Source organism: Muscardinus avellanarius, assembly GCF_963383645.1.
Source record: "Muscardinus avellanarius genome assembly, chromosome: 10".
In the NCBI taxonomy this organism is placed as follows: domain Eukaryota; kingdom Metazoa; phylum Chordata; class Mammalia; order Rodentia; family Gliridae; genus Muscardinus; species Muscardinus avellanarius.
In genome coordinates this window covers 50,140,087-50,161,530 of record NC_137796.1, presented here as the reverse complement: position 1 = coordinate 50,161,530, position 21,444 = coordinate 50,140,087, and the positions used below count along the sequence as shown (strand labels likewise).

Below are 21,444 nucleotides of genomic sequence, written 5' to 3'. Positions count from 1 at the left end.
TGCTCGGCAGGCCTGGAACTGGGCCTGCTCCACAGCATAGAGCCAGCGGGTTTCTTCAACTGTGTGGCCAGGAAGCAACAGAAGCTGCCACTTTCTCACCTAATCTCTCAGCAGATTTCCAGATCCAAGTGACCTCTATTTAAGAAAAAATTGGTTGTGAGTGGATCATCCTTTCAAAGTTACTCACCTCTGGCTTTCAGGTTTTCAGTAAATGGGAATAAGTGTGGAGAAATAGAAACTCTAATACATTGTTGGTGGGATTGCAAGTTGGTGCAACCACTTTGGAGAACAGTATAGAAGATCCTCAGAAGAAGGAAAATAAACTTACCATATGATCCAGCAATACTACCTCTGGGCATCTACCAAAAAGAATGAAAACCAAAATACCAAACTAATGCATGAACAACCATGTTCATAGCTGCACAGTTCACCATTGCCAAATCATGGAACCAGCCAAGAGGTCCTTCAACGAATGAGTGAATTTCAAAACTATGGGATACGTAGTACACAATGGAATTTTGCCCAGCCATAAGGGAGAGCAAAAGTATGGCATTTACAGTGAAATGTCACAAAAAATAAGAAATCAGATGCTTTTTTTTTTTTGTGGTACTGGGGTTCCTGGAAACCCTTCTACCTCCGGGCTACACTCCCAGACCTATTTTTATACTTTTTTATTTGTAAACAGAGTCTCTTAAGCCAGCGCGGCTGGCTTGAACCTGCGCGATCCTCCTGTCTCCGCGTCCCAAGTGCGGGGATTACAAGCGTGCGCCACCATGCCCGGCTCAAATGCTTTTCTTAATGTGTAAAATATTAGGGAGAAATGGGTAACAGGAGGAACTCTAGATGAAGGGACCCTATAGAGGAGCAATGAAGGTGACATATCTGAGGGGATAAGAGGGAGGATAAGGGAAATTCTTAAAGCACATGATGTACTTAAACATCAAAGTCAATCAGGAAGCCAAGCATGGGTAGGAGGGAAGGAGAGGGAAGGGGTTAGAGATTGGGTAGAGGCAGATTGGGTGATGTGTGGATGTATATCTCCACAAGGTTTTTTATCCCACTGAGATGTATGAATACAATGCACCAATAAAAATTTATAAAAAAAATAAAGAATAAAAAATAGGGCTGGGGGTGTAGGTCAGAGGTGGAATGCCTCTGGGTCCCATCTCCAGAACTACAAAAAAAAAGAAAGGAAAGGAAAGGAAAGGAAAGAAGAAAGAAAGAAAGAAAGAAAGAAAGAAAGAAAGAAAGAAAGAAAGAAAGAAAAGAAAGAAAAGAAAGAAAAGAAAAAAAGAAAGGCTGGTGGGCTGGTGTGTCCTGAATGGGGGAGGGCTCACAACAGCAGCTACTTAGCAGTGGTGTGGAATATTCCAAGATTTCACAAATGCGGCAGTCATTATGAATGTGGACCAGCTGAACAGCAACCCATGCCAAAATCAGGCCTAGAAAATGTCTTGGCCTGTGGTAGGCTTACATTTGCCAGTTGTACTAGAATACGCACTCTTCTCCCCTTCCCAGACCACAGAGAGGCCCTACAGCATTTTCTCCCAACATTTTCATATAAAAAATTTTAGGAGCCGGGCATGGGGGCGCACGCTTGTAATCCCCACGCTTGAGAGGCTGAGACAGGAGGATCGCACAGGTTCAAAGCCAGCCTCAGCTACTTAGTGAGGCTCTCAGCAACTTAGTGAGACCCTGTTTCCAAATAAAGTATAAAAAATAGGTCTGGGAGTATAGCCCGGAGGTAGAAAGCCTCTGGGTTCCACCCCAGTACCACCAAAAAAAAAAAAAAAAAAAATTAAACAGCTGGGCATGGTGGCACTTGTAATCCCAGTAGTACTTGGGAGGCTGAGACAGGAGGACTGCAGGTTTTCAGCCAGCCACAGCTACTTAGTGAGACCCTCCTCAACTTAGTGAGATCCTGTTTCAAAATAAAGAAAAAATTGGGCTGGGGGTGTAGATTGGAGGTAGAATGTCCCTGGGTTCAGTCTCCAGCATCACAAAAAAATTTTTTTAAACATACAGAAAAGCTAAAATATATATATATATATATTTTTTTTTCGGGTCTGGGGATGGAACCCATGGGCATTCTACCTCCGAGCTACACCTCCAGCCCTATTTTTTATTCTTTATTTTGAAACAAGGTCTCACTGAGTTGCAGAGGGCCTAAGCAGCCAAGGCTGTCTGTGAACCACGATCTTCCTGTCTCAATCTCCCAAATGCAAGGGTTGCAAGTGTGCGTCACTACGCCCAGCTTAACCCTATTTTTAATTCTTTATTTTGAAACAGGGTCTCACTAAATTGCAGAGGGCCTAAGTAGCTGAGGTTGGCCGCGAACCTGTGATCCTCCTGTCCCAGCCTCCTGAGTACTGGTATTACAAGAGTGTGCCACCACGCCCGTCCAGATCCCAATTCTTTTTTTTTTTTTTTTTTTTTGTGGGGATGGAATCTACCTCTGGGCTATACCCCCATACCTATTTCATATTTTATTTTGAAACAGGGTCTCACTAAGTTGCTGAGAGGCTAAGTAGCTAAGGCTGGCTTCAAACCTACATGATCCTTTTATTTCAGCCTCCCAAGTACTGGGATTACAAACTTGTGCCACCACACCCAGCTTCAGACCCCAATTCTTAACCAAGTACAGAGCCAAAAAAGGGGTTATCACTTTGGGTGAGCATGTTTGAATATTTTCCCTGCAGCAGTCCCAGCAATAGGAAACCTGGGTCTAAGAAGAGAGAATCAATCCATCCATCCACCCATCCATCATTACTCAAAGTACATCTAGGATTATATGCCAGTGCCCTGCAGGGAGGGTGATAAACAGGACAGTCCCTTAGTCTGAGAGTTTTCATTCCTGTTGAGGGATATATAATACGGACAAAAAACAGCTAGCAAAGAAGGCATCTACTTAGCAGCGCAGGGCTCTAGGAAGGAGGAGAGCAGGGGCAGGTGTACTATCTAGGGGAGACAGGAAGGAGGGGGCTGGGAGAGAGAGGCAGGTATCTTCACCAGGGCCCACCTAAAGGCATGGGTGGTGCTGAGCAGGGTTGGATGGGGGCTGCTGTGGTAGCAGAGGGAGGCAGCTGGAGGTGAAGAGGCCAGATGTGGGTCCCTGGGGGCCCTACCTGTTCCGAGGGGAGGCCTGCGGTAGGAGGAAGTGAAAGAGTTCCCCTGGAGAGGAAGCTGAGCAGGCAGGGGAAGAGGCGGGGCTGGGGGTATCTGAACTCAACCTTCCTCCCTCTTTCCGGGGCTCAGGTCTTAAAAGACCTGGCTCTGAGGAATAGACCCTGTGAAACCTAGAGCCCAGTGCTAAGAGCTGTAAGGCCCTGCACAGCCCTGCAGTCCCTTCTGGGCGCCCTCACTCTCTCTCGCAGGAGCCTGGAGAAGTTCTGGTGTTCAGTGGCTCAGGACCTCACTCCCAACCCCCACCAGCTACTGCATGTGCCCAAGGAACAGAGAGCCCAGACAGCTGGTAGTTAGTTGGTTTTGTTTTTGCTTTTAATTTGTCCCCAATAAGCAATGTCTTCTGCCCAACTCCACATGGGAAAGTGATTTCAAGGGAAGGGGGCCCAGCACCCGCTTTGGGAGTTGGAGGCAGAGACCCGGGAGTCCTTCGGGCTCAGAGCTCTCCCACCACACACAGGGTATGAATTATATCTGGAGGCCCACACTCCCACCCAGCATAGGTTACTTGGCCATGGGGCCCTGGGAATAGTAGGGGGGCCTCCAACCCCCTGTTGTGCAATGGTTACAAGTCTGGGGATGCCCTGGCCCTGGGAGCAGTTAGAGGTTAGGGAGGCTGCTCCTTGCCCCTGCAGTGGTTAGAGTGCTGGGCTGTTAGAGATTTGCTAGGATCCAGTGGGGGGGCTGCTGGAACCCCACAGTTTTGGAGAGAGTGGTTAAGAGACTGAGCTCCCAGACAAGAGCTGCAAGTTAGTGGGCAGGTGCTGGCTGGGGCGCCGCGGTCCTGCCTGGAAATGGGGCGTCACTGGGGCTTCTCCCCCTCTGCGGTGCTGGCCTCCTCCTTGGCAGGAGGTGGAGACTTCCTGGGGGAAGTGGTGGGGTTGGGCGCCCCTGGCCCCGACTGGGCATCTATGCTGGCATGCTCCTTCCGGACAAGGTCCTCCAGTTCCTTCTGCGGGACAAAGTTGACAGAAACCGGAGGTCACCTATACCTGGGGGTCAGAGGACCCGAGGGGCAGCGGCGGGGTAAGGCTGGGCTCAGGAGGGTCAGCTCTTCCAGCTCCTCACCTTCCATCCGAGGAGGTCAGCGAGGGCCAGGCAGCCCTGGTCACAGTCACCCAGCCAGGCCACGTCCCTGGGGAGCAGGAGAGGGTCAGGCTCTGGCCGAGGCCCCGCCAGCTCTCTGAGGTTGGCGAGCCCCGCCGTGCCTCCACTCAGCCCCGTCCACCAACACGCGGCCCAGGCCTCACCTGTAGGCCTTCTTGGAGTCAAAGTCCATGCCTCCTCCAAAGCCCATCATCATTCCTAGGAAGGGGTCCATCTGCAGGGGTGGGGAAGAACACAGGCCCTGGAGCCAGGTGGCCTGGCTTTGCACCCCAGCTTTGTGACTTGTCAAGTGACTGGGCCTGTCTGTGCCTCTGTCTCCTCATCTGTGCAACAGGGATACTCATGGGATTCCTGATATGGCTGTAATGTCAATGAGTTAATACACCACAGTCAGCCCCCCAGATCCCCAGGGTCTGCACCTGTGGATTCAACCAACTGTGGGCCGAAAATATAACGTAAAATACCGCATCCGGGATGGAGTCAGGCCCCAGAATGACTGTGCCTGCCTAGCATCTGTGCCCCATTTCCCTGTCAGGGTACTGTTGCCAGCAGGGCTTCCCCAGGAGGGAGCACCTGGCTGGGAGTCAGGTTGCCCCAGGAAGCAGCAGAGAGAGGAGGGCAGCCTGGACTGTGCTGTGGCCCTGGGTCCGGCTGCACCTCCTTCCCCTTGCCCTGACTCTTGGGTCCCAGGAATCACTCCATTCTGGGGGTTTCTTTAGGTCTGAGTTGGGATTCTGTCACTTGGTCCAACAGGTCCTTTAATGACTCAGAGGCCTGTAGAGTCTGGTAGCCTGGAACCTGACCACTCCACCACCTTGACTGCCAGCGCCCGAGCTGAGGGTCCAAAGCACTGGGACTCTACTTGGGATTCCCTCTGAGAGCAGCCCCCCCATTCTGAGGAGGCTGGTGGAGGGAAGCCCCAAGTGATGGCAGAGGGAAGGGGCGGCTAGAGCCACAGCACTTACCTGGCCTGTCTTTTCCTTGTTGATGAGCAGGCGCGGGGTAGAGAGGGGGGCCCTGGGGGAAGGGAGCTGGGTGTCAGGGTCTGCCTCGGCTCCCCGTCCCAGCCGGCCCCCACAGCCCTGGCCCCCGACCTACTTGCTGATGAGGGATGCGAAGGGCTGCACCTGCAGGGTGGTACCCATGATGATGAGGAGGTCCACTTTCAGGAAGTCCTATGGGGGAGCTGCCATGAGGGCTCGGGGTCCTCTGCCCACCCCGGCCAACAGCCAGCCCGGCCACAGAGGCTGAGGAAGCTGCTTTCTCCGGGGAAGGTCCCAGGCTGCCCCAGCTCGGTGGAAGAGAGGTAGACACACTTACGGACTGCATGCAGGAGAAGAAGCGCGCTGGGAGGTTCTCGCCGAAAAATATGATGTCTGAGGCAGAGACGGACGGATGGACACAGAGACAGAAGAGACAGTGACATGGAGACAGAGAGAGCGGGCAAGAGTGGAGGAAGGCCACGGGCTGGCTGCCAGCTGGCAAGCAGTGGGGGTGGCGGGGGAAGAGAACTCCACTCTCCACTCTCTGGGTGGCCAGGGAGTGGGGGTGGCCAGAGGTGGGGTGGGCAGGGGGCCTTTGGAAGGGGTCGGTGAGCGGGGTCCAGCCCTATCCCCCCAAGGCGGGTCCCTGTCTCCGGGCTCACCAGGCTTTACCACGCTCTGACATTTCTCGCACCGAGGAGTTGTCTCTGTGAAGAGCTTCTCTGGTGGGGAGATGGCAGAGAGAGGGATGTGAGGCCTGGGCTGCAGCCCCCTCCCACCCCCTTCCTCCACCACCAACGCACACACCCGCCCACTAGATGCTCCTGGGATGGCTGCCCTGCTCAGAAAGGATCTCCCCCCTTCTTTTTTTTACTGGTACTGGGGATTGAACCTAGGGGAACACAGAGCTATACTTCTAGCCCTTATTTCTCTTTTTCTTCTTTCTTTCTTTCTTTCTTTCTTTCTTTCTTTCTTTCTTTCTTTCTTTCTTTCTTTCTACTGGGGGTGGAACCCAGAGGCTTTCTACCTCCGGGCTATACTCCCAGACCTTTTTTTATATATTATTTGGAAGTAGGGTCTCACTAAGTTGCTGAGAGCCTCGCTACATAGCTGAGGTTGGCTTTGAACCTGTGCGATCCTCCTGTCTCAGCCTCCCAAGCGCAGGGATTACAAGTGTGCACCACCATGCCCGGCTTTTCTTTCTTCCTTCCTTCCTTCTTTCTTTCTTTCCTTCTTTCTTTCTTTCTTTCTTTCTCTTTCTCCCTCTCCCTCCCTCCCCCCCCCTCTCTCTCTCTCCTCCACTCCCAGACCTATCTTTTATATTTTATTTGGAAACAGGGTCTCACTAAGTTGCTAAGAACATTACTAAGTAGCTGAGGCTGGCTTTGAATCCTGTCTTAGTCTCCCAAGTACTGGGATTACAGCAGGGGCCACCACACCTGGCTTTCCAGCTCTTATTTCTGAAACAGGGTCTTTTTCTTTTTTCTTATCTTTGTGTGTGTGTGTGTGTGTGTGTGTGACTAGGGATTGAACCCAGGGGTACTGTACCTCCAAGCTACATCCCCATCCCCAGCCATATTTTATTTTTATTTTGAAACAGGGTCTCGTTAGGTTGATGACAGTCTCACTACTTGCTGAGGCTGTCCTCCAACCTGCCATCCTTCTGTCTCAGCCTTCCAAGGCCTGGGGTTACAAGCAGGTGCCACCACACCTGGCCTTGAAACGGGGTCTTTCTGCCGAGAGTCTTGCTAAGTTGCTGAGGCTGGCTCAAACCTGTGATCCTCCTGTCGCAGCCTCTCATATACGGAGATTACGGGTGTTCACTACCACATCAGGCTTGTTCACAGCTATTGGATAGAACAATGAGCAAAGGAACAAACGGGTGAGCTGACACCCACCCCTACCAAGCCCCCCACTAAGAAAGGGAGTGAAGTTCTTCTAATGGGTCTTAGGAGGGTGGCCCTAGTCCCCCTGGGTCAGAGAGGCAGAAGAGAGGGACAGACACAGATGATCCTGGGCTGGGGATAAACCCTTTATGCCCAGCTGCTGTATCAGATCCCCTCACAGTGTCCTGAGGACAGTCACACTCCTTACTGTTTATGGACTAGAAAGATGGAGAGCAAGCTGGGCGTGGTGGCGCACACTTGTAATCCCAGTACTCGGGAGGCTGAGACAGGAAGATCGCAGGTTCAAGGACAGCCTTAGCAAGTAGTGAGACTCATCAACCTAGTGAGACCTTATTTCAACATAAAAATAAAATAGGGCTGAAAGTGTAGCTTGGAGGCAGACTGCCTCATTCGGGTCAATGGTCAGTAACACACACACACACACACACACACACACACACACACACACACACACACACCTGTTAAGCATTCCTGTCGCTTGCCATCCATAGTATTCCAACACATTGGTTCAACCATTCATTCATTCAACAGATGTTTACAGAGCGTTGTTTCAACGGCTGCCCTTTTGAATATTTCTGCATCAGCAACAGCCCATTTTGTGGGTGGTGCCTGTGATGCTGCACTGAGACACAATGGGGTGCTGTTCATTGTACTCGCCCCAGCTGCGTGCCGTAGGGCGATGCAGCGATCCTCAGCCTAGGGGCAGCTGGCTGGCATTTTGTCAGAAAGGCCACCCTCCAGAGTCACTACTGCAAACGCCGCAGCTGTCTTGACCTGGTGTGGACACCAGAGGCTCTGTTAGGTCAGCATAAAAAGGATCAGAAATGGCTTCCCATGGTGACATGGGGCCTCCTCAGTCAGCACAAGGGATGTCAGAAATAGGCTCGCAGGCATTCAAGATGTGTGGGCCAGCTGACAGTCCTTCCTGAACACTCTGTCCTGGCATGAACGGGGATGAGCACCCCAGCCAGTCCTGTGGTCTGTGCTCCTCGTGCCAGCACCAGGCCCGCATCCAGCACCACACGCCAGAGTTCTACTTGTACAGTCAAAACCACTGTGACTTGTACAATTTCAATGAGTAAGAATGTAATCAGTTACAAACTAAAAGTGGGGTATGGTGGCACACAACTGAAAATTAAAAGTTAATTTAATCCCTGTTACTTGGGAGGCTGAGGCAGGAGGACAGCAAGTCCAAGGCCAGCCTGGGCAACTTAGTGAGACTCTGTTTCAAAATAATTTTTTTTTTTTTTTTGCAGTACTGGGGATGGAATCCAGGGGAATTATACCTCTGAGCTACATTCCCAGCCCTATTTTATATTCTTTATTTTGAAGCAGGGTCTCACTGAGTTGCAAAGGGCCCCACTAAGTAGCTGAGGCTGTCCATGAACCTCGATCCTCCTGTCTCAGCCTCCCGAATGCTGGGATTACAATTATGAGCCACCATGCCCGGCTTCAAAGTAAAAACTTTTTAAAAGAGCCGGGAAGCCAGGCATGGTGGCACACGCTGAGACAGAAGGATCACAGGTTTATGGTTAGCTTCAGTAACTTAGTAAGACCCTCTTTCAAAATAAAAATTAAAAGAGCTGGGGAGCCGGGTGTGGTGGCGCACGCTTGTAATGCCCGCGCTTGGGAGGCAGAGACAGGAGGATCGCGCAGGTTCGAAGCCAGCCTCGCTGGCTTAGGAGACCCTGTTTCCAAATAAAAATGTAAAAATAGGTCTGGGAGTGTAGCCCGGAGGTAGAAGGGCTTCCAGGAACCCCAGTACCAACAATAAATAAATTAAAAAATAAAAAATAAAAAGAGCTGGGGATATAGCTTGGAGTAGGATGCTCTGGGGTTCAGTCCCCTAAAAAAAAAATTAGGGCAGAGCATCCCTAGGTTCAGTCTCCAGGACCACAGCAGGGAGGGGGTAAGAGCCAAATTCCCGAGCAAGACAGAAGTGGCGCCCACGACGTGCCGCCCCTGCTCTGCCCGAGGAGCAGCAGAGAGGAGCCTGGCTCGCAGCGGCCTCTGCCCCTCACCTTTCATCCAGCTCAGCGGGTACTCGCGCCTGCACTGCGGGCTGATGCAGTGCGATGTGTGGAAGGTGCCGTGGGCCTCCACCAGGTCCTCAGGCTCCAGCCCCGCCACTCGCTCCAGGGTGTCTATGTTCTAGAGAGACGGACAGAAGGAAGAAGTCAGGAGCAAATCCCCCGCTCCTGGGCCAGGAGTCAAATCAGGATGGGACTGCTTGGGCAGGGGAGGAGAGAGGGAGAAGTGGCAGGGAATGTCTGAGAACCGTTCTGTTGCCGGGCGAGGTGGCGCACGCCTGTACTCCCCGCGCTTGGGAGGCAGAGACAGGAGGATCGCGCAGGATCGAAGCCAGCCTCTCTGGCTTAAGAGACCCTGTTTCCAAATAAAAATAAAATAGGTCTGAGAGTGTAGCCCAGAGGTAGAAGGGCTTCCAGGAACCCCAGTACCACCAAAAAAAAAAAAAAAAAAAAAAGAGAGAAAGAAAAAAAGAAAACCGTTCTGTTCACCCAGTGGTGACAGTGAAGGGGTGACAAGTGGCCTGCACCTATAATCCCTGTCTGCAGGGAGGCTGAGGCAGGAGGACCACAAGTTTGAGGCCAGCCTGGGCAACTTAGTAAGACTCCACTAATGAATGAATGAATGACTAAATAAAAATCAAACTCAAATACTTTTCTATAAGGCCAGGGCCACTGCTACCACCAGCCCATTTGGCATTTTCTGCATATTTAGATCACTTTCCTTCTATTTTTTTCAGAAAATTGTTTTGTTCCAGAGCCAAATACTTTATTGCCACTCTCAGAAATTTGTGGAAATAAATGTACAAATCTATAATGTCCTGGTTGTAATGAAGCCCCTTTAGAAGCTGCATCCTTGTATGGTACCCAACCATTAAAAAAAAAAAAGAGAGAAACAGGGTCTTGCTAGGTTGATGAGAGTCTTACTACTTGCTGAGGCTGATTTCAAACCTGTGATCCTCCTTTCTCAGCCTCCCAAGTACAGGAATTACAAGTGTAATCTAAACATGGCCTATTTTTTTAAATTTTTGACATAGGTCTCACCAAGTCACTGAGGGTCTTGCTATGTTTTTGAGGCTGTCCTCCAATTAGCAATCCTCCTATCTCAGTCTCCCAAGTACTGGGATTACAAGTGTGCATCACCGTGCCTGGCACCTGGCTACCTATCTTTTAGTGTGTGTGTGCGGTATTGAGGATGGAACCCAGGGGCATTTTACCTCTGAGCTACACCCCCAGGCCTATTTTTAATTCTTTATTTGGAAACAGGGTCTTACTGAGTTGCAAATGGCCCAAGTGGCTGAGGCTGGCTGTGAACCTCTATTTCCTTGTTTCAGCCCCCCCAAATGCTGGGATTACAAGCATGCACCACCATGGCCGCTTCTTATATTTTTTAAAGAAAGATATTTTCTGTATTAAACATGCCAGAATATTCTCATTCACATGGACATTTGTGCTCTCTCCTTTTTCTTAAAACACGGGTCCATCTGGAGCAGCCTTTGCTTCCCGTGACAACTGCTGCTGAGACAGGTGTTGATGAAGGGCACTGACAGCTGTTATGCAGCTATGGCCTGTCACGTGGGGCCCAGAGCTGAATCTTTAAGGCTTCCAAGAGATTCCATAAATGGTGGAAAGGGTTTCCTTTCAAGGCAGATGACCAGCCAAGACAGCCCTCAGCCAGTCATCGGCTTAGCCTCAAAACATGCAGACAGGAGACTTTGTTCTCAGACTCCGTGCATTGCCCCCCTGTGCTCCAATATAATCCTTCTTTGCCTCTGGAACTTGACTCAGCCTCCTGATTGACTCCTTCACTGGTGAGTATGGCGTGTGCTTACGAATATAACTACATAACATATAAAAGAATTACAAAAAAGAAAGAAGAAAGAGAGAAGAAAGCAAGCAAGCAAGCAGGAAAGAAATAATAAAGAAAGCCAGGCATGGTGGCACATGCCTATAATCCCAGGGCTTGGGAGGCTGAGACAGGAGGATCGCAGGTTCCAGGTCAGCCTCGGCTACTTAGCGAGATCTCAGCAACTTAGTGAGGCCCTATTTCAAAATAAAAAATAAGGGCTGGGGGGCTATCTTGGAGGTAGAATGGCCCTGGGTTCAATCCCCAGTGTCCCCACCCCCCAAAAAAAAAGGAAAAAGAAAAGAAAGAAAAGAATTACGGCAGTCTCCTCCTATACACATGAAATACCCAAGATACCCAGTAGAAGTCTAAAACGCAGATAAAGATGAATCCTATCTCTACAGACGCCTAGTGGCTTATGATGGGGGTTACATCCTCATAAAGCATCGTAAGTTGGAAGTGCCACTAAACGCACCTGCCCTACAGACACCCCAGCTTAGCAACACAGGACACCGCGCGGCACTGGCCGCGTCTCCCCGTGCTCGTGGCTGACTTGGAGAGGGTCTCCTAACGCACCTCCACCGCCCCAGGAAGGACAAAGGCCCACAAGGAGAAGTGCGGTTTCTGCTCAGTGCTCATCGCTTCCCCACCCTGGGCAGCTGAAGGACTGTACGCGAGTTGAGGCGTCTAAACAAGGGGCCAGCTCTACAGCGTTCTTCCTGTTTCCTGCAGCTTTGCCACCTAGTTCCTGTCGCTCCTCGGTACGCCCCGCTGCCTCTTTCGCATCACTCCTCTTGCATTTTGGGCCCCTTATTAAATAAAATAATGGTTACACGAACACAGGCAATATGACACCAGGACAGGTCAATATGATAACTAGGATGGCTACCGGCCAGCTCACGGGCGGGCTGCTTATACAGTGTGGATCTGCTGGACAAAGAGATGGTAAATGTCTCAGTCAAGATTTCACCATGCGAGGCTGAGACCGGAGGATCGCGGTTCGTGGACAGCCTCAGCTACTAAGTGAGGCCCTCTGCAACTCAGTGAGACCCGGTTTCAAAATAAAGAATTAAAAAAAAAAATAAACAAGGCAGCCGGGCGTGGTGGTGCACGCCTGTAACCCCCGCGCTTGGGAGGCGGAGACAGGAGGATTGCCCAGGTTCGAAGCCAGCTGTGCTGGCTTAAGAGACCCTGTTTCCAAATAAAAATATAAAAAATAGGTCTGGGAGTGTAGCCCAGAGGTAGAAGGGCCCCAGTAGCACCACAAAAAAAAAAAAAAAAGAAAGAAAGAAAAAATAGGGCAGAGGGTGTAGTTCGGAAGTGGAATGCCCCTGGGTTCTATCTCCAGACCCCCCCCACCAAAAAAAAAAAAAAAGAAAAAGAAAAAGAAAAAGATTTCACCATGCCACTCAGGAGAGCTGAATTGAAAATTTATAAATTATTAGCTAGGCATGGTGGTGCGTTCTTTTAATCCCAGCATGTGGGAGGCTGAGACAAGAGGATCATGATTTGCGGACAGCCACAGCTACTTAGTGAGGCCTTTTGCAACTGAGACCCTGTTTCAAAATATGGCTGCGGGTGTTGCTCCAAGGTAGAATGCCCCCTGGGTTCCATCCCCGGTACTCCCCAAAAAAGAAAAGAAAATGTATTGTTTACTTCTGAAAATTTCCAGTTCGGGCCGGGTATGGTAGTGCACACTTGTAATCTCAGTACCTGGGAGCCCGAGACAGGAGGATTACAGGTTTGCAGGCAGCCTCAGCTACTTAGTGAGACCCTCTGCAACTTAGTGAGACCCTGTTTCAAAATAAACAATAAAAATAGGGCTAAGGCTCAGTGGTAGAATGCCGCTGGTTTCAAACCTCATCAATGCCAAAAAAAGAGAGAAATTTCCAGTTTATACTTTTGGACTATAGTTGGTTGTAGGTTTCCTACACCACAGAGACCAAAAATCACAAATAAGGAGGAGGGGCTACTGCACGTAAATATCTCTGCGTTATTCTGTGACATCACTGTTTGTGTGCGTGTGGTACTGGGGACTGAACCTGGGGGCATCCTACCTCCAAGATATACCTCCAGCCCTGTTTAATTCTTTTATTTTTGAAACAGGGTCTCACTAAGTTGCAGGTGGCCTCATTAAGTTGCTGAGGCTGGCTGTGAACTTGCGATCCTCCCGTCTCAGCCTCCCAAGTCCTAGGATCTTAAGCCTGTGCCACCACGCCCGGCTTTGACATCACTTTGGATAGATGAGAGAGAAACCACAAGTAAACCAAAAGAGTGGCAGATCTGCAGATACTGAGATGAAATGATCTCAAGATATTAAAAGGCACTGAAGAACACAGGCAGTGTGCGCGGATGTGAAACACACGATTGTGTGCTGCTGCTGCTGCTGCTGCTGAGTAAAACAGGAGCGCACTCTGAGGAGCGCGCTCTGAGAAACGCGCTGTGTGATCACAGAGTGCACTTGTACAGGTAGGACAGCTCTCATGTTACGAGGCAATAAAATCTTTTAATTAATTAACTAATTAAATATTCTTTGGTGCTGGGGGATCTAACCCAGTGGCATTCTACCCTCAAGCTACCCGCCCCCAGCCTTTTTATTTTTTATTTTGAAACAGGGTCTCTCACTAGGTTGATGAGGCTAGCCTCAAACCTGTGACTCCCCTGTCTCAGCTTTCCAAGAACTGGGCTTCCAGATGTGTGCCACCTCGCCAGGCTCTCTTTCTCTTTCTTTCTTGGTCTTGCTGTTGCCCAGGCTGATCTTGAGCGCCTACCCTCTAGCGATCCTCCTGCCCCAGCCTCCTGGATATCTGGGAGCACAGGTGCACACGGCCAGGAGACACAAGCTCATGGGGCCACTGACATATATGTGCTCTGTGACTGAGCGAAACACTCTTAGGCCGCAAACAACCAGGAATTTGTGTACCTGCATTTGGTCCAAAGGAGACACAAGAACCAAGTGCCAGCAGTGACCTCTAGGGAGGGCAGCTGGAGGGTAGAGAATATGGCCCAGGGAGCGGCTCTTCACTAAAGGGACAGCAACAGTAGACACAGGACACAGGACACCTGGCTGCTCTAGCTGTAGGAAATAGGGCACTGTGGGGAGGAGGGCCCTGGGTAAATGGTGGAGTTCCTTGAGTGGGTGGCGGCCACTTAATTTCAGCCAGTGGCTGTCACCTGAAAAGACGCCCAAGCTGCAGCCTGTTCTTCTGGATCTTCAGGAGGAGCCTGAAATAATCTGGACCTTCATGTGGAATCTTTTTTTTTTTTTTTTTTTTTTTTTTGTGGTACTGGGGATGGAACCCAGGGGCATTCTACCTCCGAGCTATACCCCCAGCCCTATTTTTTATTCTTTATTTTGAAACATGGTCTCACTGAGTTGCAGAGGGCCTTACTAGGTAGCTGAAGCTCTCTACAAACCATGATCCTCCTGTCTTAGCCTCCCAAATGCTGGAATTACAAACTTGTGCCATCACACCCAGCTGGAATCTGATATTTAAATCACGGCTCCCTTTTGGTCTCTAACCCAACTGAAATATTATCACTAGCAGAGTGGCCCTGGGTCCATATGTTGCGTTGGTAGAAATGGAAAAGAAGGTGTTACTTCGTCTGGGTGAATGTCGTGGCCTATGTTGAAGGGGACCGCCCAGCCCAGGAGTTTGGGCTAGGGCTCTGCCCTTGGCCCCTAGCTGGGCCCAGCTCATGAACTGGCCCAGCTCACAACTTCCCAAGAATGTTCCCCTTAAGTACGCCATCATGACTGGTGTGTGTGTGTGTGTGTGTGTGTGTGTACATATTTTTGTTTGTGTTACTGGGGATTGAACCCAGGTGCATTCTACCTCTGAGCTACCACCATCCCTATTTTATTTTGAAATAGGGTCTCACTAAGTTGAGAGCTCACTATCCTGCCAAGGCTGTCCTCAAACCTGCCATCCTCCTGTCTCAGCCTCCCAGGTACTGGGATTACAGGTGTGTGCCACCACGCCTGGCTGCATGCTCTCATTATTTCCCCACTGAACTAAGCTGAGGTTGAGGAGAGTCAAGTGGGAACAGGGGTGGGGGGAAGCTCAGGTACTCTCCCCACTGTGACATTTGTATTTATTATTATTATTATTATTATTATTATTATTATTATTAATTATTATTGTTTGGTGGTACTGGGGTTCCTGGAAACCCTTCTACCTTCGGGTTACACTCCCAGACCTATTTTATATTTTGTTTATTTGGAAACAGGGTCTCTTAAGCCAGCGCGGCTGACTTTGAACCTGCGCGATCCTCCTGTCTCCGCCTCCCAAGCACGGGGCTTACAAGCGTGCACCACCAAGCCAATTTAAATACAAATGTCGCTGGGCGTGGTGGCGCACGCTTGTAAGCCCTGCGCTTGGGAGGTGGAGACAGGAGGATCGCGCAGGTTCGAAGCCAGGCGAATTGGCTTAAGATACCCTGTTTCCAAATAAAAAAAGTATAAAAATAGGTCTGGGAGTGTATCCTGGAGGTAGAAGGGCTTCCAGGAACTCCAGTACCACCAAAAACAAACAAACAAACAAACAAACAGGCAAATGAAGGCAAAGTGTTTACCAAGACATGAGACCAAGTGCCCAGGCTGGAGGTGAAGCGTAAGCATTTGCCTGGCACTCCTCTATCTCCTAAAAAAAGACTCAAACCCTCCCCACTCCCCGGGCTGAGGATGAAAGCCAGGGCCTCGCACATGCTAGGCAAGTGCTCTACCACTGAGCTGCACCCCCAGCACTTAAAAAAAAATAGTGTCTTGCTAAGTTATCACACACTAGCCGCAAACCTAGGATCCTCCTGTCTTAGATTGCCAAGTGCTGGGATTATAGGCATATGCCACTTGTTTATTTTTTTGAGACAGGGTCTTGCTAAATTGTTGAGGCTACACTTGAGCTTCTGATCTTCCTGCCTCAACCTCCTAAGTAGCTAGGATTACAAGTCTATAGCACTGTACCTGGCTAAAACTCATTTCTTTTTTGGAGGGGGGGGGAGGTTACTGAGGATTGAACCCTGGGACAGTCTACTTCTGAGCTACATCCCCAGCCCTTTTTATTTTATCATTTGGGAACAGGGTCTCACTAAGTTGCTGACAGCCTCACTAAATTGCTAAGGCTGGCTTCAAACTTGTAATCTTCCTGTCTCAGCCTCCCAAGTACTGGGATTACAAGGATGTGTCACATACCAGCGAAGATTCAGCTTTTAAAAATTGTGAAGCTGAGAGCCGGGCATGGTGGTGTACACTTGTAATCCCAGCATTCGGGAGGCTGAGACCGGAGGATCGCAGTTCACCGACAGCCTCAGCTACTTAGTGAGGCCCTCGCAAGTCAGTGAGAACCTGTTTCAAAATAAAGAATAAAAAATAGGGCTGGGGGGTATAGCTTGGAGGTAGAATGCCCCTGGGTTCCATCCTCAGTACCACACACAAAAAAAGTTGTGAAGCTGCTATTTAGGTGTGGACATGGAAGGTTCTTTCAGACAAGAGGTTAAGTGAAAAAAGAAAAAAAAGCCACATAGAGCACTTCATGTATTGAGTAAATACCATAGTTATAATTTAAGAATTAAAAACCCAGGCATACAGCCAGGCACGGCGGTGCATGCTTGTAATCCCAGCATTTGGGAGGCTGAGACTGGAGGATCATGGTTTACAGACAGCTTCAGCTATTTAGTGAGGACCTCTGCAACTTAGTGAGACCCTGTTTCAAAATAAAAAATAAAAAATAGAGCAGGGGATGTAGCTCGGAGGTTGAATGCCCCTGGGTTCCATCCCAGACCTGCAAAAAAAAAGAAGCCAGGCGTGGCAATACATGCTCTTGTAATCCCAGTACTTGGGAGGCTGACACAGGAAGATTGCAGGTTCAAGGACAACCTCCAAAAGCAGTGAGACCCATCAACCTAGCGAGTCCATTTCCAAATAATGAATAAAATCAGGCTGCGGGTATAACTTGAAGGTAGGATGCCTCTGGGTTCAATCCCCAGGACAACAACAACAGCAGCAAAGTACTAAGAAGCCGGGCGTGGTGGCGCACGCTTGTAATCCCGGTACCTGATGCGGCAGAGACAGCAGGATCTCAGGTTTGAGGCCAGCCTCAACTGCTTAGTGAGGCCCTCTGCAACTAACGGAGAACCTTTTTCAAAATCAGAATAAAAAACAGGGCTGGAGCTGAGCGTGGTGGCGCACGCTTGTAATCCCCGCGCTTGGGAGGCAGAGACAGGAGGATCGTGCAGGTTCGAAGCCAGCCGCGCGCGCTGGCTTAGGAGACCGTTTCCAAATAAAAATGTAAAAATAGGTCTGGGAGTGTAGCCCGGAGGTAGAAGGGCTTCCAGGAACCCCAGTACCACCAAAAAAAAAAAAAAAAAAAAAGGGCTGGAGTGTAGCTTGGAGGTAGAATACTCCTGTATTCAATCCCCAGAACTTCAAAATAAATAAATAAAGTACTAAGAAACTGCTTACTACGGAGGTCACAGTCATTAGAATGAACATGACAACTGTCCTCATGTGTAACTGGCACTTGTGCCCTGAGTTAAAAATAGCACCACACAGAGCTTCTAAAGTGCACTGTCATCACAATTCAGGAGGAGGGAAAGATACCGTGTTCCAGAAAACTGGGCCAGTGAGTCAAAAGGTGGCTGAGGCAGAAGGTTTGAAACAATTTTTTTTTTTTTTTTTTTGGTGGTACTGGGGGTGAAACCCAAAGGCTTTTCTACCTCCAGGCTATATTTCCAGACCTATTTTATACTTTATTTGGAAACAGGGTCTCACCAAGTAGCTGAGGGTGGTTTCAAACCTGTGTGATCCTCCTGTCTCAGCCTCCCAAGCGCAGAGGATTACAAGCATGCAGTGCCTGGCTCCGTTTGAAACATTTAAATCAAACCATACCACAAATGTCCAGAATGCTGGGATTACTAGCGTGCGCCACCACGCCCAGCTCACCTTTCTATGTTTTCTGTAAGGAACCATTTAAAACCTCTATGTGGCTGGGCATGGTGGCACACACTTGTAGTCCTAGTATTCAGGAGGCTGAGACAGGAGGATAGGGGTTCATGAACAGCCTCAGCTACTTAGGCCCTTCGCAGCTGAGTGAGACCATTAAAAAAAAAAAAAAAAAACTAAAAAATTTGACTGGAGGTGTCCCTTGGAGGTAGAATGCCCCCTGAGTTCCATCCCAGTACTGCAAAAACCAAAACCAAACCAAAACAAAAACCCAAAAAACTCTGTGGAGTTAAATCCACACATTACGTGTTGCAGGCAGGAAGCCAAGCACAGTGGTGGGCACCTGGAGTTCTAGCTACTTGGGAGGCGGAGGAAGGAGGATCACCGGAGCCCAGTTTTTTTGTCTTTTGTTTTTTTCCTGGTACTGGGGATAGAACCTAGGGACATTCTACTTTTAAGCTACACCCCCAGAACTACTTTATTTTATTTTGAAACATGGTCTTGCTAGGTTGAGGAGAGTCTCATTACTTGCTGAGGCTGTCCTTAAACACGGATCCTCCTGTCTCAGCCTCCCAAGTACTGGCATTTTAAGTGTGTGGCACTATAAAGCACAGCCCAGGAATTTGAGGTCAGCTAGGGCAACAGAGTGAGATCCTGGCTCCTAGCCCCCAGAAAAAATAAAATAAACATGGTTTAAAATGAAAGGTAGAGTCGGGCGTGGTGGCGCACGCTTGTAATCCCCACGCTTGGGAGGCAGAGACAGGAGGATCGCGCAGGTTTGAAGCCAGCTGCGCGCGCTGGCTTAGGAGACCCTGTTTCCAAATAAAAATGTAAAAATAGGTCTGGGAGTGTAGCCCGGAGGTAGAAGGGCTTCCAGGAACCCCAGTACCACCAAAAAAAAAAAAAAAAAAAAAGAAGAAGAAGAAAGGAAGAAGCCGGGCTTGGTGGCGCACGCTTGTAATCCCTGCACTTGGGAGGCGGAGACAGGAGGATTGCATAGGTTCAAAGCCAGCCTCAGCTACTTAGTGAGGCTCTCAGCAACTTAGTGAGACCCTATTTCCAAAAAATATATAAAAATAGGTCTGGGAGTATAGCCCAGAAGTAGGAAGCCTCTGGGTTTCACCCCTAGTACCATCAATCAATCAATTAATAAATGAATAAATAAATGAATAAATAAATAAAAATAAATTTAAATTTAAATTTAAAGTAGTGAGCTAGGGGTGGTGGTGCATGCTTGTAATCCCAGCATTTGAGAGGCTGAGACAGGAGGATCATGGTTCGCAGACAGCCTCACCTACTTAGGGAGGCCCTCTGCAACTTAGTGAGACCCTGTTTCAAAATAAGGAATAAAAAATTAGGGCTGGGGGTGTAGCTTGGAGGTAGAATGCCCCTGGATTCCATCCCCAGTACCAGAAAAAAAATAAAATTAAATTAAAGGTAGTGGGGGAAATGCCTATGTATAACACTGACCCAAACATACTTTTTTTTTGTACTGGGGACTGAACCCAGCTACGCTCCGAGGTATACCCCCAGCCCTATTTTCACTTTTTATTTTTAAACCCGGTCTCCCTGGGTTGTTGGGGGCCTCACTAAGTTGCTGAGGCTATCCTTGAGCCTGTCATCCTCTGGTCTTAGCCTCCTGAGCAATGGGATTACAGATATGCGCTGCTGCGCCTGGCTGGCCGACAGCCCAGCATTGGGTTCCAGGTGTCTCAGGTCCTCGCCTGGGAATTGTCAGGTCAAGCTGGACTCTCCTTTCTTTCCTGGGCACAGCCAGCAGCGGCAGTAGCAGTAGCAGCAGCAGCAGTGGCCGCCGCAGCAGCAGGCCCTATGTTCTGTCCCCACAGCAGATTCCTAACCTCTACTCCTCTGACTCTGTTCCCCGTGCCAGTCCACCCTCCATCCTCTCCCTCTGCCCTGTCTGTCCCCACATGCAGCTAGAGGGGGTCAGGTCCCAGCCACTCCTGCTTGGCCCCTGCTCGGCCTACAGAATCCGCTCTTGTCACTTCCCTGTCCGAGTCTCCTCCAGCTCTCCCCCAGCGCTCAGGCCCAGCATTTTGGGATTCCTTTGAACACATCAAACAGTTTCACCTCAGGACCTTTGCACTGGCGGTTCCTGTTACCTGGAACATGCTTTTCCCCCAGTAACCCCAAGGCTCCTTGCCTCACCTCTTACAGGACGTTGCTTAAGTGTCCCCTTCTCAGTGAGGCTTCCCTGGCTGCCTTATTCAGAACAGCATTCCACCCACAGACCCTCTGAGCAACTCCCCCACGTGACTGTGCTCCAGCGCCCTGTCGCCGTGGATGCAGCAGGTCTACGGCTTCTCCCATTGGCCTCACCCCCTCGCCCCCGAATGGCAGCTCAGGAGGACAGGGGTGCCTGCTCTGCTTGCTGCTTACAGGGCCTGGCACTGGGTCTCGATACATTACTGAAGCTGTCACTTAGCAAAATCTCTTGTGACAGGCTAACAAACAGAATGCCAGAAGAGATGTCCGCCAGCGCCCGGCTTCAAGCGAGCTGTTGATGTCACGTGTACATCCCACGAGTGAAGCCGACTCCCCAGGTCAGGCTGGTCCCCAGCTTGGGCAGCTCCTAGGAGGAGGAAACTGTCCCCTGCCCTGCTGCCACAGCCCCAGACAGAGAGGGACACCTGCTCCATCTGAGAAATTTGAATCCCAAAAGAATTCATACTCCCCCTGGTGGCAGCTTCTGAAGCCCCGGGTGCCAGTCTGGGAGCTAGAAGAAAACATGACACCTTTTTATTTATTTGCTGGGCAAGCACTCCTCCGATAAGTTACATTCCCAGCCCTTTAAAAAAATTTTTTTTTGTAAATTCTGAGATAGTCTCACTAAGTTGCCCAGGTTGGCCTTGAACTTGTAATCCTCCCACCTCAGAATTTCTGGGATTACAGGTTTGTGCCACTGTGCCTGGCTAAAACACCCATATCATATCATATCATATCATATCCAAGTGTTATGTCTCTATTTTACAGTTTGGGGTCCTGAGGTATGATTTATAGCATGCATGTATAATGCTGTGGTGCATCATGTACTTTCAATATATATCGAGAGAACAAAGATAGAGGTACATTTTTGGTATTAGGTGTGTGAGACTCCACAAGTCTCATGAACTAGTCCAGAAGGGACAATGTGGGCCCCCGTTGCTTAAGCACCTCACACATGCCAGCCATGGCCCCATGGCACATTCAGTGCTGTGTTCATAATTATGCAAATTATCAAAAGGTGCCCTAGCCAAGCACAGTGACACATGCCTGTAATTCTCCGTACTTGGAGGCTGAGACAGGAGTATCACAGGCTTGAGGCCAGCCTGAGCAAGTTAGTAAGAACCTCAGCAACTCAGCAAGACTGTCTCAGAATAAAAAATAAAAAGGGCTAGGGGTGTAATGCAGAGGAAGAATGCCCCTGGGTTCAATTTTCAGTACCCAAAAA

General features: G+C 49.6%; 1 protein-coding gene across 1 annotated transcript in view; it reads right to left on the bottom strand.

The window, feature by feature from the left end:
• Nucleotides 1-3,985: 3,985 nt before the first annotated feature.
• The window catches only part of SIRT2 (sirtuin 2), a gene marked incomplete at both ends in the record, with an annotated part of 29,198 nt that continues 11,739 nt past the window's right edge, over nt 3,986-21,444 (bottom strand). The window contains 8 exon segments of the mRNA XM_080702755.1: nt 3,986-4,135; nt 4,252-4,318; nt 4,434-4,504; nt 5,256-5,307; nt 5,389-5,465; nt 5,611-5,666; nt 5,936-5,995; nt 9,202-9,331. Coding sequence (XP_080558881.1) covers nt 3,986-4,135; nt 4,252-4,318; nt 4,434-4,504; nt 5,256-5,307; nt 5,389-5,465; nt 5,611-5,666; nt 5,936-5,995; nt 9,202-9,331 — 663 coding nt within the window.